Consider the following 18,491-nt stretch of genomic DNA (forward strand, 5'->3'; position numbering starts at 1 on the left):
ACTGTCTGCTCGGGTCAACCATGGATAAAGACGCGTCGACGGAGAGAGAGAGAAAGACGAGAAGAAATACCATTTGTGAAAGTGACAACAACTTCCTCGTGCCAAGCTGCATTGCTGCAGCGTCCCTTCCCGTCGTTTAAACTGGGAAGTACATCGTTGACCGGTCGGTGTGCAGATTATTGGCCATTACCGTCCAATTCCGTTTCGTCGTCGTTGCGGTCACCGCAATTCGTCTGTGTTTGCTAAATTTGTACGGTTTCCTTACTCAAGTTACCACTTAGGGAGCGATTTGTTTACATTGCGAGGTGTGGTTGACCGATTTTAGCACGACATGCTGAGGAGAAGGTAAACCGACTTGCATACAAGTTAATCGTAGTGTGCCTTGATTCCCTGAGTTAGAATCATGCTTTCCATGCAAGTGGATGCATCGGAAGGATCGTTTACTTATGAGATACCTACTGTATAGTCAGGGGGATCACTTACCTGGTTCGTTGGAGCTCTTCGAGTACGGGGAGGAGGAGTTGGGCAGTAGAGATGTTCCTTTCATGGGAGGTGGTGGAGGCACGTTACTAAACTCTAAATTGGAAGTGGGAGATGGGAGCGGTAGGCAAAACGATGAGAACGATAAACTAAAATAGCACGGAACTTAAACGGTAAAACTATGAGATAAGAAATAAGAAATAAAGAGGAAGATATAGCGTAGGGAAGTTGAGAGGATTCCAATGCGGACCTCAATTGAAAGAATAAAGGAAGTCGTCATTAGTCGTTGATGGTCAGTAAGAAGCTTGGCGAAAATGTCTTGGGTCTGTCGAAGATAATTATAATTTGGCAAGATGTGTAATTTACAGAATGAAAATGAAGGGTGCGCTGAAGAGAAAAGGTAAACAAAAGCGGAACCTTCAAAGGTCACGGAAGCCTTGGTGGTACCGCCGGTACCGCTTGTCATCGTCTGGATCTTCTCCCATAGATACTCGGCGTCCAGTTGCCGATCGGGCACGTAGCGATACTTGGGCTGATGAATGCTCGGGTCAAACTTCTGGTCGGCAAAAATGTCGTAGAACTGTTTCAAGAAAGCGGTGCCTGCAGTGCCTGCCTGCTTGCTACTGTCCTTGCGGTATCGTCGTGGCGGTGAAGTGGAGCTGGCACGCAGCTTGCCACTCCGGCGGCCCGGTTTCTTGCCCGCGGGTGACTGGTCGGGTGCAGTGATCGAGCGTGCATTGTCCGTTGGCTTGGGGAACTGGTGGGCTACCCAGGGACCGGAAAGGTAGTTGGAGATATCTTTAAGCTCGCGAATGTCCGGAACAGAAGTGTACATCTTACCCAGTATTGACAGATTCTCCGCCGTTTCAAACTTACTTTTGATCTTCTCGACCTCGGCACCACTTCCGCTGCCGCCGCTTGTCGGTCGTTCCCGCTTCATTTCCTGCTTCAGGGATGCCGTCTTACTGATGACATTGATGTGCGGCATAAAACGGTCATCCCTGCGCAGCGGGTTTTTTGGAATCGGCGAATGAACACGCTCCTTGCGCTTCCTACTGCGAGCTCTAGTCGATTGTATTTCGTACTTGTGTGTCATCCTCGTAACATCCCCAGTTTCGTGCTGCCTCACCCGAATCTTTCGGTTTGCTTTGGCAATCTCTCGCTCTCCAAACGGTCGATTCAACTCTGAATCACTTTGATACTGACGAGGGCTGTTATTCCCCGAGCTCTGCTTCCACAAGTTCGCATCCAAGCTTTCGAACTTGTCCTTGATCTTCTTCACTTCTCCTGTCTGAATGCACGTCGCGTATTCCGGAGTTGAGCTACGCGAACGAAACGTGAAGTTTTTTGAAGCCTTTCCTCCACCCTCCTGGTACGTGTATGAACACGTGATCGCCGGCTTCTCCCCAAACAAATCCTTGAAATCCGTAAACGACTGTGAGTTTGGCAACGGTGAAGTCTTCTGCGATGTCTTCACTTCAACTGATCGTTCCTCCACCATCTTTGCTGCATCATCTTCATCGGTGGACGATTCCCTTGCGTGATATACCGTTACAGCCGGTAAGTCCTCCTTGCGTCTTTCTTCAAAGTACTTTATCTTGCTCTTGACATCGTCGCTAGAGTTTCGAAATATAACCGTCCTGTTAGATGTCTCAGAAGATACGCTCTCCGTTTCTCCGTAGGAGTGTGGTCGCTCTCGGTCCAGCGTTCGGAACTTTCGCATCACCACCTCTTCTCTTCCTTCCTCAACGTTGTGTCCACCGTGCAGCTTCCGATAGTCCGTTTCCAGCGAATAGTATTCTTCCTTCTGTGGAATTATCGAAGGACGTTCCTTCTTCTTCATGCACGGCAGCGTATGACTTGCATGCTTCTCAAGAATCTTGCTCTTTAACTCTTGACAGAGCGCTTCCTGCGTGTTTTTCTGTTCGAATGTTTTCTGAATTGTCGCTACCTTCCCCTTCTCTAAGATCGGCTTGAACTGTGTTTCGTTTACCTGATCTTTTGTCAGCACAGAATTGCTACGAACCTTCAATGTACTACTAGCACGCAACTTATCATCAGGCACATTGATAACGTACTCTTCCTTAGATTTCATCTCCTCCTTGTTGCTGTAAATCTCACTGAGTTGACTCTTCAACTTCTTCATCTGATCACTTGAAAGCGTACTCAGCAAGTTGTTGCTGATTCCGTACCGCTTGTCAGCTTCCAGCGACAAGAACTCATCCCTCTTGCCACCTTCTTCACTATATCGTTCCAACATCTGCGAAGCGACATCCATTACGGACGATCCTCTCCACAGCGGCTTGTAGTGATCCTTGCGCGTGTCCAGCTCACGCTTGGTGAACTCTTCAAAGTGGAGCACCTTCTTACTCAGAACTCCCTTCAAGTCGTCAACGGATTTCTCCTTGTTCCTCAGTCCCGCGTCCAGATCGTACTTCCAGCGGACTTCATCCGGATCGTGCGGCAGGAACAGCAGATCCTTCTCGCGCTGGTCTTGTTTTAGCTTGTTCAGCAGCTGATTCATCTCGCGTTCTGCTTTCTCGTGATCGCGCACCTTCCGCCACAGATCAAAGTCAATGATTTCCTCGTCACGACGACGAGGACGCAGATCGGTGGACGAGGTGGCCTTTTCCAGTTGGGCCAGCCGCTCGAGGCTGCTGTAAAAGTCGTTCAGGTCTTGGAAGCGATCGGAGCGTCGGTGTCGGCAGATTGGGACGTGACGCTCGTAGCTGGTGAGGTTTAGCGAGTGGCTGCGTACCAGCTCGTCGCCTGATTGGCTGGCGTTGCGATCGGTGGTGCTTAGGCTGCGTGCACGGACGATGTTCTTGACGTTTCCTTCGCCTTTCAGGTGCTGGATGCGACGGCATGAGGGTGATCTGGAGGAGCGTTTGGTTGTTTGGGAATATTCAACGGATTTGCGACCGAGGAGCGTCCGTGGGCTTTCGTGGTGGATCACTTCCTGGATGAGCGTTTGCACCGGTGGCTCGCTCTTGCTACGCTCGTGATAGCTGTAGTCGATCTTCATGGTGCGCCCTCGCATGAATCCACCAAACTCTTCCTCCTCGTCGGTAAGTTGGATGAGGGATTCGTACCGTTGGACCTGCTCGATGACCTCACCGGCACCGATGGTGACCCGGACCGGGCTGCCGCTACGGCATGCACCGGATTCGGTATCCATGGTTTTGAACTTCGATAACGATACGGGTTTTGCCTGGGTGAGATAGTAGTTCGGTTGCTTCAACGAGGGCTCGGATTTCGCCGATAAGCTGTTCCACAAGCGAGCCTTCTCGATCACGGTGGACGCTGCAGGCGGATCGGCTCCGGAAGAGCCCGGTGGGATGGGTGAGGACTTCCTCAGGAATAGATTCTGGAAAAAAGAGTCCGTCCGGACGAGGTCGTTTTGCTGCACGATGCGTTCGTTGTAGCTCTCGACCAGTGCGGCAGTGTTGGAGTTCTTTGGCTTCTTGATGGCCCTTGTGGTTTCGGATTTGCTGCGTGCGGACACTTGGGATGGTTTCTTCGAGGTGAACGTTGCCGGGATGAACGAGGCGCGTGATTTGCGTTTCGAGTTGGTCGAGTCGATCGAGAAGGTCGAATTGGTGCGGGCCAGACTTTGGGTTGAGGGGGTTTTGGCTCTGAGGCCGAGGCTTTTCTGGACCTTTTGGATGTTGGATTTGATGGTGATGGTTGGGGAGAGTTTGCCTTTTGTTTTCTGTGGTTTTTGGGTGGTTGATGCACGAACGAGTTCCTTTCCACGGGACGATATTGCGACGGTGACTTTGAGGGCTTTGTCATCTTTTTTGGGAGCTGAAGTGGTGCTTGCCTTGCTTAGACTTTGCTTGGAAGAGTAGATGCTGGAGGCGCTCTTGAAGTTGGATGAGATGCGACGTAAAGTGCGAGAGGCTGCTGAGAACTTGTCCGGTTTGTCGATCACCATCGGTAGGAATGTGCTACGAAGAGCTTTCTTGACCTCTAGCGGAGATTTGAGATCCGGATTGCGCAAGATACTTGTGGACACAGTTACGTCTTTCCGACAAACTTTGGGCAGCTTCTCCTCGAGGCGTTTCTTCTCTTCGGCGAAGGTTCGCTCCTTGGAAATGCCCCGACCAAAGGCTACCGGGCTGGGACTGGCCTTCCGAACGGGGCTGCTCGAGCTTGCCCGGTAGGTGTAACGCTTCGCCACACGTGTACTGTTCTCCAGGTTCTTCTCCTCTTTGATAGAGGACGCCACGTACGAGGTCGTGGCGGCAAACATCGGTCCCGCGGACTTGGATCTGTACTGGTCGACCTTGCGAAGAGTTTTGGTTCCGGAAGTTCCGACGTTGGAACTGCTCGACTCGACAACGGTCTTCCTATCGTAATTTTTAGTCTTTATCTGCGACATGATCCGGAGGGTCGAGTTACTGCGGGAAGACTTGCGATTTGGTGGAGCCGGTGGAGCTACTGGAACGAATGATTTGACTTCGCGTGGGAAGGGGCCAAACATGTCCAGTGGACGAGAGATGCTGGTAATCGGATAGCAGGTTATTTCCTGCGGCGGGACCAAAAACGGGTTCGTAGACATGGTTGGTAAGACTTCCTGGATCTGCACGTGGTCTCCATCGTGGTCCGCGTCGCCGCCATCTGGTGGGGGAATAGACGCGATATTTGGTAATTCGGATTGGTTCGGAGATTTGGGGTGACGTTTGGTGCCAAAACTGTGAAGTCCCACCTTGAACCTGTAGAAGTAGTAGTAGTTGATTGCGCTGGCATCGCGTGACTCACTCGTTGTTGCTGGTTGGTTAGCTGTTGCTGCATTTGGAACTCACACACGTTGCAGGTGCGTGAAAACACTCGGTGTCGGGGTGGAAAATACTCGGAAGGTATCTTCGGTACAAGCAATCGGGTTTATTGTCTATAATATCTATGGTGTGTGAGGTTAGAATGTGAAAGGTGTGCATGCTGTAATCTTAGGTGCTGTAAACTAACCAACACCGATCATAGCTATTAAATGGGAATGGTTGCACTCATGCACTACGGTTAGTCTACCTTGCAGGCGATAATCTTCTCTGCACATCGAGGATTAGTTGCAGGAAATTCATGACGTGCGTTGGTGTCAGAGGGCAGGACCGCATGCAGCACTTCCATTGTCCGGGTATCTATGACCTTTCGGTGCATACGGTCCTTGCCGGATTTCCGGAACACCAGACATCGGTGAGAAAGAGCAAATATTGAACGCCACAACCACCGACCGAGTCGATTTGTGCAGCCGTTCGGTTCGTGAAATGTTTATTACGTGTAGAATTATTAGCAATAAAATGTGGGTTGGTTTGAATTGGATTGCATAGAATTTAATCCAGGCCAGCGATAGAATAGAACGCATCGAGCATCATCGATTTTCCCCTCGAGAAGACCCGAGTGGAGATTATAGCAATTGTGTGTCAGAAGAAAAGGTAAATCCCCTTCACCTTAGTTGCTGGGTATTATGGATAGTATAGAATAAAACCAGTGTGATTGTGTGACAAGTGTGTTGTGGGCAGAACTAAGCCGCTCCAACTTGGACAGGAAATCCCTTCTTGCTTAAGTTACGTGAAATCTTCAATGGGGAAAACAACCCAACCCAAAGGCTACGTTGCTCCCGAACAACCCTCTGTCCGGCTCAAAGACGGTCTCAACCAGAAGGGATTTTCCCATTTTGAAAAGGGGTTTTTCCTCCCCCAAGAGGGGAAAAACATCGACTTTTAAATTGGGAAACACTCACCTTTGGGCTTTTCCGGGGCCGGCTTGCGGAATCCTTGGACGGGTATTTCGCCGCCCGCCTGCATGTTCTTGTAGAACTGCTTCTGCTCGATGGGACTGAGCGCCGAGCTGGTCGGGGGTTCCTTCTTGCGGAAGATCAGCGTCGTGTCGCTGTCGTAGCCGCCGTGCTCCTGCTTGAGGGCCCTGGTGGGGAAAGGGGATGGGAACGAGGGATCAGATATGAGACATTAAAAATGTGGGTGACGTTGCTGGGTAAAAATATATTACTGAAGTTTTTAAATTTTAGGACATTGAATTAATAAACTTTGGTAAAATTATTTTTAATTTATATCAAATGTTTAATAAGGTTCATTTAAATTTAAAAAAATTAAGCTGTTTAGAGCTAGTTAACTTTTCATCATTTTAAATGATTATCAAGTTCATTTTAATTTTTAATATTCTCTGATTCAAAAAGTATTTTAATTTTACTTTTGAAGTTAAAGTAAAATTTATTTAATTTCGATGATTTTAAATGAGATATTATTTTTTGATAGCTTAATAAAATTATTTCTGCATGAAAATTTAAGTGATTTCAAAATTACTTTAAATCTATTTTTATTACAGAAGTGCTTTTAGGTTAGTTTGAATCAAGTTGTAAATAAATTTCAATTTTTGAATATCGTTGCCTCTGTGCTCTCTTCTACTAAGCATGCTAGGTTTCCAAGCTAGTTAGCATGAGATTGCACAAAATTATCGAAATAATAATAAAAGGTTAGAAACGCAAAAAAAAACTACAAGAAACCCTTGTGAAAAATTAGAATGTTATCTTATTAACAAATAAATAAATTAATTATTTAATAAAAAAATTAACTGATTCAAAATTTATGAAATTCTTTCATAGAACTTGTGTGAAATCTTAAGCAAAATTTAGGTCCCCTTCGGCCCCGACCAGTACTGGGGCGAATTGGGACACATGGGACGAATGGGTACAGCAGTTTAACAATGTTAGATCACAATATTTTGATTTTTCATGGTTGGTTTCGGATAGAACAGACTCAGACCAACAAAATGTGTACATCCATTTCCAAACTTAAAACCATTAAGTGCTCTAAACACTGCTGTCCCTATTCAGAATGTAGTCCCGATCCACCGCAGATGACGGTATGTTTTATTGAAAAGCATACATTTTATGCATGTTCAGCACTTCGATGCAACGAATTTTCAACAGAAACTTTTTAAAAAAGCTCAATATGAAGTGAGCAAGCAAGTTCTTTTTTTCTGGAGTTTTTTAGGCCAAAATAATAAGACCTGGCTCAAACTTTGTGGGGGCCTTTCCTATGACCAAAGAACCTATTTTGTTTCATTGGTTCACCCATAGAAGTCTTCATACAATGTTGGCTGTAACTTTTGATTGGGCAAAGCTGTAGGACTGTTGAGAAAAAATATGTACCATGAGTTTTTTTTATACGATTGTTTATATTTTCAAGATTTTTTGATATGTTTTAGGGGACAACAGCCCGCAACTTTTGAGCTATAGAGAAGTATGGGAAAAAATTTGCCGCCGAGTTATAAATTTTTGAAAAAATAGTGATTTTTGGAAAAAAAAAACAAATTTTATGCCAAATAAAAAATTGACCTCAATCTTTTAGGTAAAATTGAATTTGCAATCGAAAAGTACATTACAATTTTTTTGATAATGGAGCAATTCTCTACCAAAACCGGAAATGGATTTTATTTGTATTTTTTGATTTGGCTCAAACTTTGTGGGGGCCTTCCCTATGACCAAATAAGCTATTTTGTGTCATTGGTTCACCCATACAAGTCTCCATACAATTTTGGCAGCTGTCCATACAAAAATGGTATGTAAATATTCAAACAGCTGTAACTTTTGAGTGAATTTTCTGATCAATTTGGTGTCTTCGGCAAAGTTGTAGGTATTGTTGAGGACTTTTGAGAAAAAAATAGGCAAACGGAAATTTTTTTTTGCAGATTTTTTATTCAACTTTTTTTTCACTAAAACTCAATTTCCCAAAATCCATATTTTTTGATTTTCGAGATTTTTTGATATGTTTTAGGGGACAAAAATCCGCAACTTTTGAGCTATAGAGAAACATGGTCAAAAAATCTGCCGCCGAGTTATGAATTTTTGAAAAAACAGTGATTTTTGGGAAAAAATCGAAGTTTCATGCAAAAACAAGTTTGACATTATTTTTTAACGCAAAAATGAATTTGCAATCGAAAAATACTTTACAATTTTTTTGATAAAGGGCTCCGTTTTCAAGATATAGCCACCGAAACTTTGATTTTAGCGAATTTTTTGCAGTTTTTCAATTTTTAAAAATAGTGACCATGAGTGACCATTTCTAAAAATATTTTTTTAGAAAAGTTCAGAAAATTTGCTATATCATTGTCTAAGAGACATTGAAGATGGGACCTCGGGTTGCTGAGATAGAGCCGCTTTAAGAAAAAGAAACACGAAAATTGAAGTTTTCTAAGTCTCACCAAAACAACCCACCATTTACTAATGACGATATCTCAGCAACTAATGGTCCGATTTTCAATGTTAATACATGAAACATTCGTAAAATTTTCCGATCTTTTTGAAAAAAAAATTTTGAAACTCTTAAAATCAAGACTGATATTTTGAAAGGGCCAAACATTGAATATTACGCCCATTTAAAATGCAAGTCTTGATTTAAAAAATGTCTAAATATTTTTTTCAAAAAGATCGGAAAATTTCACAAATGTTTCATCTATTAACATTGAAAATCGGACCATTGGTTGCTGAGATATCGTCATTAGAAAATGGTGGGTTGTTTTGATGAGACTTGAAAAACTTCAATTTTCGTGTTTCTTTTTCTTAAAGCGGCTCTATCTCAGCAACCCGAGGTCCAATCTTCAATGTCTCTTAGACAATTTTATAGCAAATTTTCTGAACTTTCCTATAAAAATATTTTTAGAAATGGTCACTCATGGTCACCATTTTTAAAAATTGAAAAACTGCAAAAATTTTGCTAAAATTAAACTTTCGGTGGCTATATCTTGAAAACGGAGCCCTTTATCAAAAAATCTGTAAAGTACTTTTCGATTGCAAATTCAATTTTGCATTTAAAAATAATGTCACTAAAAGTTGCGTCTTTCAATTACATCTTTTAATGGCGTGAAGTTATGATTTTTTTTAAAAATGTGGTTTTTACTAAAAATGACAAAAATTGCCATTTTTGGAACCATCCTAGCACGGTGTTGGTCACCCTAAAAGCCAATAAAAAAAAAAATTACGGGTCTTATTATTTTGGAGACTCTAGAAAAGCTTTGAGCCCGATCTGAGAACTTTTTTGTCCGTTTTCTGCCTTTTTCAAATAGATTTGTTGTATGTGTAGTCGTAAAATTCACAAATAATATGGGACCGATTGCTTAATCTGAACATGATACCAGAATTTAACTTTATTGCATGTAAACTTTGACTTAATCAATTTTAATAATTATACATAGTATTTTTCAATTAAAAAACATGAGTTCAAATGATTTCTTTAAAAAATCAGGGGGCACAAAATATATTGCTATTTATTCTTCATGAAAAAATATTTAAAATGGTTTTTTTATTTTTGATTTTTTTGTCGTGAGCAGGATAGATTTATTGTAAGACTTCGGCCTTGGTCTATTTACTTTGTTTTGCTTGACGTAAAATTTAAAAATGCAAAAAAAGTGAAATTGTTTGCTACTTGTAAAAGTTTGTATAAAACATCTTGTGATATTTTTGTAAAATTAAGAAAATTTGGCTTAAATATTAAAATTTGGTTATTTTTATTTTGATTGAAATTTAATAAGAGTTTTATTCACTGTATTCCAGAATATTGATATATTTATCGCTATTATTATCATGAGTGAAAAAGGTTAGCTTGTGTTTCTTGAAATTTTTATTTGACTTTCATTGCCTGAACTCACCTGGACAAATTTCCCTCGGTGTATGTTTTGCTATTGCTGAGTTTCTGTTGTTCTATTTGCTGTGTTTAGAGAAATTGAAAAGATAATAAATTTATTAGAACATTTTAACGATTTTGTTTCCTTCTTATAATATCCACAACCACGTATGGAACAAGGTTGAAGTAAGTAGGTCTACATACTGGAAAACATAGTTTTCGGGTTGTGTATGACACAAGTCTTGAACAGTGGCAGGTGTTTAGCGTATACTGTAAAGCATTGAGGGTTAAGTATGTGGTGTGTCGGAGATTAGTTTTGCGGGGAAACCCACGAGATTTGTGTTAAGAATACGAAGCTTGTAAGAGAATATCTGCCCAAACAAATCGAATAAAATCAGAGTGTTTTGCTAATCCGCCGGATCTAGAGGTGGAGTGTCAAGTGAAAAGCAAAACAAGTGTTGTGTGTAATTTTGAAGCATGTGTTGGTTTTGTTAGCAAAGTTAACACAAATGCAAACACACTTACAAACTTTTGCACTTCACGAGCAAACACAATGCAGAAAAGGGGCACGGAGGAGTGCTCGTCTAGCCACTACATACCAAACGCCCCCACCAGGTCAGAGTGCGCAGAAGGAGGAGAGGTTACAGTGTTGCCAGATTGTTGTTGTTGTTGATGTTTTCGTTGTCGTTAGAGATGTCATGCGAGATTGTGAATTAGGTGATTCGCGTTGGTTTGGTGAATGAATTTGTTTTTTTTTTTTGGTTGTTGTTGGATCGAGATATAGAAAAGAACGAAAGCGAAAGCATGAAAGAAAGTACACAAGTTAAACCAGATTAGACATTTCGACTTCCATTTCCGGTCAGTTTTTTTTTCTCCCCTCCGGAAATATTGGGTCCAAGTGATTGATTAGGAAGTTATTCGATTCGGGAGGGGATTACCACTGTTGGGAACTTGGGAAAGAAAAACAGACGTCCACTGTCGGGGGATTGAAAAGGCTCATTTCGGGGAAAGTGGAAGGAAAGGAAAAGTAATCTATCTAGCTGAATGGCTGAATAGAATCAATCGCCGGCGGAGGAGATTTTGATCTCTTTTCCATTTAGGCTAATGAATGTTTTGGCGGCGCGGAGAATGCCTGAATGTAGGCAATTTGGAACGTTTCTTCGGCGCGCGTGCCATTGGTTTGCCCCTCGGACAGATTTATGGCAATTCGAGTGACAAATGAATCATAAATTGGATTTTCGCTTCGTAGCATATGATGAGGTCCACTTGCAGGCGCCACGCCAGTTTGGTCGACTTCCTTTAGGCGCACGTTCCGTCCCCTGGTGTGGTTTCCCGGTGGCGGTTTAATTTATTTGCATCAACTGTCTGATTAGAGCGAGTGAGTTGTGCGGGTTATATGTGAATGCGAACTCTGCGGTCAAATCTGTTGGTTTCCTGCCGGAGGACACGACGCAGGAGTCGAGATTTGCTTGACTGTCTCGATCATCGAAATAAATTGTTTATTAGTCGTTTCTATAAATATTTTTAACAAGATTTATAAATATTTCAACTTTTTGGCCAAGATCTCTCCAGCAAATCCAATCAAGCTGACGCTCGTCCCGATAGCCAGCGCCACCCAAGCCGGTTGCATGTCCGCAAAGGTCAGCACCACTTTGTCGGTGATGTCCTCCCGAGCTCGCCGGCCAATGTTGCTAAATCTAAGCTCCAGCTTCCACATGCTCAACCACTGGTCAAACAAGCCTGCTTCTGTCAGCGTTATGTGGATCAGGCGGAATACTTGCAGGTACGGGTATCGATTTGAAGTTGTGTATGATTCGTAGAAAATAATGAATTCCGGCTCCAAGAACACATAAAATGGTTGCATCCGTTCGTAATCGTAAGCGACCACGTTCAGAACGTCAACGAGTGGCTTGAGGACGATCTTGCCGGCACCGGGGATGATTTCGTAAAAGTCATGCTCTCCTTGTACGATCAGCTTTCCGAGAATTGGCACAGACAGAGCGTTGGGACAGCTTTCGATGTCGTGGTAAAACTTGACGTCTGACTTGAACAGGTCGTCTATGGTTTGGATGCGCTGAATCGATGGTCTGTTGATCATCAGTGATATGACCTTCGTTTCGAACGCGTTGGTCATGAAGAACATCAGGACGATCAGCGCAAGGAGGATCATTTTTTCCCGGCGACTTGCCTGGTGGAGATTGTGTTGTTCGTAGCCGCATAGTACGAGCAGTATTGGATCGTTCTCGAACAGGTTCGGAAACTGTAGCTTTGCGACTTCTGATAACACGAGGATTGTCACAATTACCAACCAAACTGGCCAACTGAACGGCATGAGCATTAGCTCGATTGCATTCACCGGTCTATCTCGGGGGACGCCGATTTTAGCTATTACTGGAATAGTAGTGATTAGTTGTTGAAAGCTCCTGGGTCTTAGTTCCGCCGGCAAAGTCATGCTCAGGTGTACATCAGTTAGTCGCAGATTATTTTGATTTCCTACGCAATGATAATACATCGAAACATCCCGATGATGACTACAGTTTGTGCGATGTTGCTTAGCCTCGGTTTTCAAATATCGCGCAACTTCTGTGACCCAATTCAGCTGGATCAAGCTTGGCTCCTCTGAAACCCCGTTGATTATGTAGTACGTAACATTCCTCCCGCTTATGGTGCGCCACGCCCATCTGAACAGATATATCGGATGGGGTGGAGTTATCAAAGAATTACACCTCAGCGCATTACACAACACGGTCCACATCGTTTGGCTGTCAAAACAGACCAAATACGAATATCGAACGGTGAAAACATAAACGGATATTGCCCGTACAATTGCGTAGTTCGGCTGGTCTACAAGGACCAGCACTTTGGTTGTTGGGTCAAACAATTGCAGCAAGTAGTACAAATTCCATATGGTGTCATTGCGTTGCAAATATTCAATGTCATCGCCAGGATGGATGAGCAGCAACGACGGTCTCAACGGTAGTCGCGCCCAGTCATTGCTGTAAGGCCCACTAAGGACGCTCTTGAGCACGTGATCCAGCTTTGGAGATCCCATAATCTTGGTAATAGTGTTCTCAGTCGAGTAACTCGAAGAAACTTCGTAGAAAACACACCGGAATGAGCCGGGAGAAATGCTGGCTTCGTATTCGATGCTGGTCAAAAGGTATTCCAGAGACTTTTCAGAAACCACAGTGGGCGAAATCCAACTGCAGACAAAAATACGCGGTAGTAGGAGTAAAACTGGTAAAACACACCTGGTGAACATCGTTGTTAAAGAAATCAGCTGCAGTGAAGCTGCTAAAGTGTATTAAGTTTTATCGAGCTTTGGAGGATATATTATTAAAATTGGTTGGGTTGAACAAAGTCCACGTTGAAAGTCTCAATTCACAGTTGTTCAATTGAATGTATGACAAAAGGTCGAATGCCAAAAGGTCCAAAACAAAACTTTTGATGTGAGCCTAAATACACAAATATTGAAAAGTAGCTATGGAAAGATGATTTAAATGATTTTCTATAAATTCACTTCTGAGCAATTCCAGCTCAAATCAGGATTTTTTATGTAGACATGTTATCCTAGTCCTATTTAAGCCATTTTTGTGTATATGACGCCAGTTGTACCCGAAAATAACATTTCAGAAGGGCGTAAGCTATTTCAATATTTTTTGTAATTGAAAAATTATTCTATCTCGAAGCCGTTGCATCGTATCAAAAAGTGGACAAAGACAAACTCGTAGGAAATTGGATGGGCTTTCTGGAAAAAAATACACTGAAAGAAAAATACACGCCACTTCAATGAGATTTTTTGATTTTTAAGTTTAAAAGCTAAATTTTAATGTGATGTCACGTTTTTTTTTCGCTCAATTTTTTTTTGTAGAAATAGCCTAAAATGTTACAAAAGACTGACGAAAATGCAGAATAGTCTCTCTTAAAAAAATGCAAAAATCATTTTCTAAAACTGTTTTTTTGAAAAATTGTCTAAATGTCAAAATTGTTAAAAACTGATAGTGGGAATCGATTCCCTAGACAGTTTTACATAAAAGTTTCCATATTGACCATTGTCCTATGTCCAATCCTTGTGATGATACAGCGGGTTTTTAAAAATATATAGAAAAAATAGGGTTTTTGGTGATTTTTGGAAATTTTTATATCAGACTTGATTTTTCATTCTCGTAAATATCTTTACCGAAAAGTTCGTCCAGTTTCCCATAAAGTTACCTTTTGCAGCTTTCCAATATGGTCTATCAAGGTTTCTACCACTCTAAAAAAATTTTTTTTCAGTTATGAGCCATGTAATTTAGTCTATAAAATGTTCTAAATTTGCAGAAAATTTTAAATCTGGCATAATCTGTCAAAATCTGGCACAGATAATGATACATCTTTAATTTGGCATTCACTTGAAAAATCTAGCAATACCAGATTTATCTGGAAACCTAGTAACCTTGTTTGTGACCATGAAAGATAGATTGAAAGGGGGTAGAAAGCATGCAACAATATTTCAAAAGCAAGACTTTTTTTTTCTTTTTTCCAAACTATTTTAATTTTAATTTGAAAGAATGTAAATGTCTCTTAAATATTTCAACGATTTCTATAAATAAAATTATACAAAATATTTAAGAAGAAGTATTTTTAAAACAGAAACGCTTATATTTGAAACATTGCAAAAATTTACAAAATCATTATGACAGTCAAAAATAGGTTTTTAAAAATGAAATAAAAACATAAGAAATATTTTAGAAGTCCAACTTTACTTTTATTTTTGATTGCTCTTATTTCAAAGAATGGAAAAAATCACAAAAACAATACGACAGTCAAAAACAGGTTGTTTAGTTAATTTTTTTATTGAAGTCCACCTTTTTTCCCAGTTCATGTTTGAAAGCATGGTAAAACTCTCAAAAATATTTTGACAATCAAAAATATGTTGTTTTTAAAAATAAAAATAAACTTCCAAAATATTTCAGAAGACAAATTTTTTATTCCAAAGAACTGCTCTTGTTTGAAAGAATGAAACAACTCATGAAAACATTACGAAAAACAAGAAAAGGTTTAATGAAAAAATAAAATAAGAACTCAAAAAATATTTTAGAGGTCGAACGATTTTTGGAAGAACTGTTTGAAAGAATGGAAAAGTGTTTGGAAGTTATTTTTATTATTAGAAAAAAAGATCATTACGTAAAGGATGGATAAACCAAGGATTAACCCACAGAATAAAAATTAGACTTATTTTTAGAAAAATATTTTTTTCAAGAATTTCTTAGAAGTTTACAAATTTTAATTATTCGTTTCATTTTTTCACATTCGAACTTTTTTCCTCGACGTTTTGTCCATTCGACCTTATTTCTTTCGACCTTTTGTCGCATATTCTCAACTCAAATTTGTTTATGATCTGGCCTTAATATTTATGTTTCGAGGCTCATACATTTTTATGGAGACGCATGGTTTTTCAGAAACCATCGATTTTTTTATGCTGAACACTGAAATCAATACTTTTAATACTAAGTGCGAGAAAAACATTTTTTTACGTTTTAAACATTAAAACAGACCCAATCTAGTTTTTTCCACGTTCAGTAGTTAAAGAGTTAATCTAAGAAGCCGGAAATGCATTCAGATTTGAATTTGTTCACTGCAACGGGTTTGGGGGAAGCTTTTACTCAAGTTTTAATTTGTAAAACTGTGTTATTCTTATTTGACTTTCAACCCGCGTCAGAAAATTACTCGCCAAGAATGTTTAGGTCCACTGAATAAATAATTAGGCAAAGTAAAGTGCAGCGAAGGCACTTAGTTGTCAGAGTTTGTAAAGTCCACCAGGTTGAAAGCACTTAGCGCTACACTAGGGATGGGCAAGGTTGGTATTTTAAGAAGGCAAGCCATTAGAGCATGGTTAATAGTTGATAAGTTGAAAGTTTAGTTTACAGCGGGAAACGTAACCCTTCTTCCCACCGGTATCTCATTTCTGTGAAGCTTGTGTGCCTTTTGTTACACTGTGCAAAAACTGCCTGTTAGTAGTGCATAAATTCAATTAGTGAGTGATTAACAAGAGGGACCGGGGTTAGTTACTGGTTCGACAAAACTCCCGTTTCGTTCCACGAACAAATTTCAAGCAAAACAAACTACTTTCGGGTAGGGATGATCACGGGGAGGAAAGAGACAGAGAGAGAGAAAGAGAGTCACAACAAAAAATATGCTCAACATGATATCGTACCCCGTTGAAGATATCCATTACTTCGTCCCACCACTTTTTTTGTTGGTTTTATTGTTTTATTTTGCGTTGAGTTTTTTTTGCACGTGGTTTGGTGGCGCGGCGGTGCACGTGCAAGTGCACGGAATTAATTTCATTTCGTTGCGAAGGTGGAAGAAAAGAGAAGAAAAAAGAGAGAAAGGGAGAGATAATACGCATTAAGCAATTGTAACTGACAAAGACGAAGACAACGAATCCGTAGAGAGTTGCACACTGCGCGTTGCATATTTACAGGCGAAACGGTGGTACGGGTAAGTGACAGATTGCATATGTGCAGGCGTGGTGCATCTTCTGAAACACAATTAATTATTGCGCGATTTCGCGAGCGGCGGTTATTAGGATTCTTGTGTCGTTGTGTGTGTGTGCTTGTGTGCATGTTAGGGGTGATTTATCGGTGTTGGGACAAGATTGAAATCGCCACCCAAATAGAGGGGAGGCCAAGACGAAGACGGATGACAGATTAACGGATCGGCCTCTGGCGGCAGAACAACGGGGACGGCGATAAACGCCTGCAATTAGTCTAATAAATAATTCATAAGCGCCCGAATGGCGACAACAGATGTTGTGTTACGGGACAGCTCCATCCAGTGGGGGTAGTAGCACGGTGGCACAAATGGCATGTTCCCGGCACAATGAGCCGGAATTGGGCAGGAAATTTGCATTTTTGCGACGTTAATAATCTGCGCTGTATTGTGGCGGCGTGTCAGCCGGTGAGATATTGCCGTCCCCAAGGAGTGTGTAGAACAAGGTGCAGCAACGATGATTTACATGGAGAATTGAGTGAATTCAATGAATTTATGTGGAAATCTCCTGTGATTACAAAGACATTCTAGCTTGTTAAAATGACTACAAATAATTTTTTAAATAAATAAAATATCCCACAATTTGACAGCTGTCAAAAGAAACATCAAAATAAATTATGACCATCAAAATTGCACTCGTGAAAAGTGGAGTGATTTGTGATTCTCACCAATTGAAACCAACCGTGACCATTTACAATAATGGGTTGATTTATGACTCTAGAGCTGATTATTTTGTGGCGTTTCAAATTTCAAAGGAGGGTGGTGGTGGTGGTGGTGGTGCGACAGTGGTTGTAAAAGAAGCCGCTGGTCGTTGAGATAATTAAGAAGATTATGTCAATTAACGTTTGACAGCGGGGTCATAAATCTGTTTCGGTGCGGTCATTATGGATCTTGAAGGAGGCCTCCCACACCCTTCTCCCTTTGCTTTCGAATGATTGAAATCTTTATCGCTTCATTATACAATTCAATGCATCGAACAGTTTAATCACATTTAATAGATGTCAAAAATAACAACGTTAGGTGATTGGTTGTTCTTTAATCTATAACATAATTTTAAAATCAAAGCTTTTTAAGGCACAATTTATAATTATTCATAAAAATAATTTATATATGTTTGGGTCAATGCAAATTTCTTGGCTGACCTAAATAATGGGTATGGAAAAGGCATCTATAACGCCAAAGTTTAGGATGGTGCAAAATCTGGTAGGCTTCATCCATAAAGTACGTCACGCTAAAATTAGCCAAAATTTACACCCCCTCCTCCCCATTGTCACGCTTTCCCTATACTTATAACACGCAATGTCACACTTTCTTAGATCCCCCCCCCCCCTAGAGCGTGACATACTTTATGGATGACGCCGTTCATGTTATGATTTTTTGAAAAAAAAAAAAAAAAAAAAACAAAAGATTTCCGGAGTAAAAAAAAACAGGGTCTAACATAATTTCAATGTTCAATTTTACAGGAAAAATCAAATTTGGCATCGAAAATTACTAAAAAAGATGTATTTTAAATAAAACGCACAGTTTTTAAACTACAGGCATTTTTAAGAATTGTTTAAAAAAAGTGTGATTATTTTTAATTTTAAAATAAAGCACCTCAGCAACAAATAATTTTGAACTGCTGAGAAAACTGAATTTGTTCCATTTTCCATGTCAAAGAGGAAAACGACTGCAGATTTTCGGTTCGCCTGAAAAAACTACAAAAAACATTTCATAAACAAAAATTTCAAAAAGGCTGATAATTGCGATTTAATAAATATAAAGAAAATTACATTTATTGAAAAGAGCAGAAAATTTAACAAAAGTTCTCAAACCTAAGACTAACATTTTAGACGGGCG

The 18,491-nt window shown here is 40.8% G+C and overlaps 2 protein-coding genes across 3 annotated transcripts in view; both read right to left on the bottom strand.

Annotated features, from left to right (window-relative positions):
- The window catches only part of LOC6052304 (sorbin and SH3 domain-containing protein 1), a 148,165-nt gene that overhangs the window by 26,257 nt on the left and 103,417 nt on the right, over positions 1-18,491 (bottom strand). The window contains exons 10-15 of one of the 2 annotated variants that reach the window (XM_038260161.1): positions 16,315-16,347; positions 10,144-10,202; positions 6,221-6,402; positions 1,321-5,103; positions 898-1,245; positions 484-576 (exon numbers count right to left, since the gene is read on the bottom strand). In XM_038260161.1, coding sequence (XP_038116089.1) covers positions 484-576; positions 898-1,245; positions 1,321-5,103; positions 6,221-6,402; positions 10,144-10,202; positions 16,315-16,347 — 4,498 coding nt within the window. The remainder of the gene's footprint in view (positions 1-483; positions 577-897; positions 1,246-1,320; positions 5,104-6,220; positions 6,403-10,143; positions 10,203-16,314; positions 16,348-18,491) is intronic. The other variant, XM_038260162.1, reaches the window with a different exon arrangement.
- LOC119768820 lies at positions 10,719-13,856 on the bottom strand. The gene has a single exon (XM_038260165.1). It carries the CDS (start codon positions 13,378-13,380, stop codon positions 11,653-11,655), a length of 1,728 nt encoding a protein of 575 aa, XP_038116093.1. The 5' UTR covers positions 13,381-13,856; the 3' UTR covers positions 10,719-11,652.

This window comes from Culex quinquefasciatus, chromosome 3, assembly GCF_015732765.1.
Source record: "Culex quinquefasciatus strain JHB chromosome 3, VPISU_Cqui_1.0_pri_paternal, whole genome shotgun sequence".
Taxonomy (NCBI): Eukaryota; Metazoa; Arthropoda; class Insecta; order Diptera; family Culicidae; genus Culex; species Culex quinquefasciatus.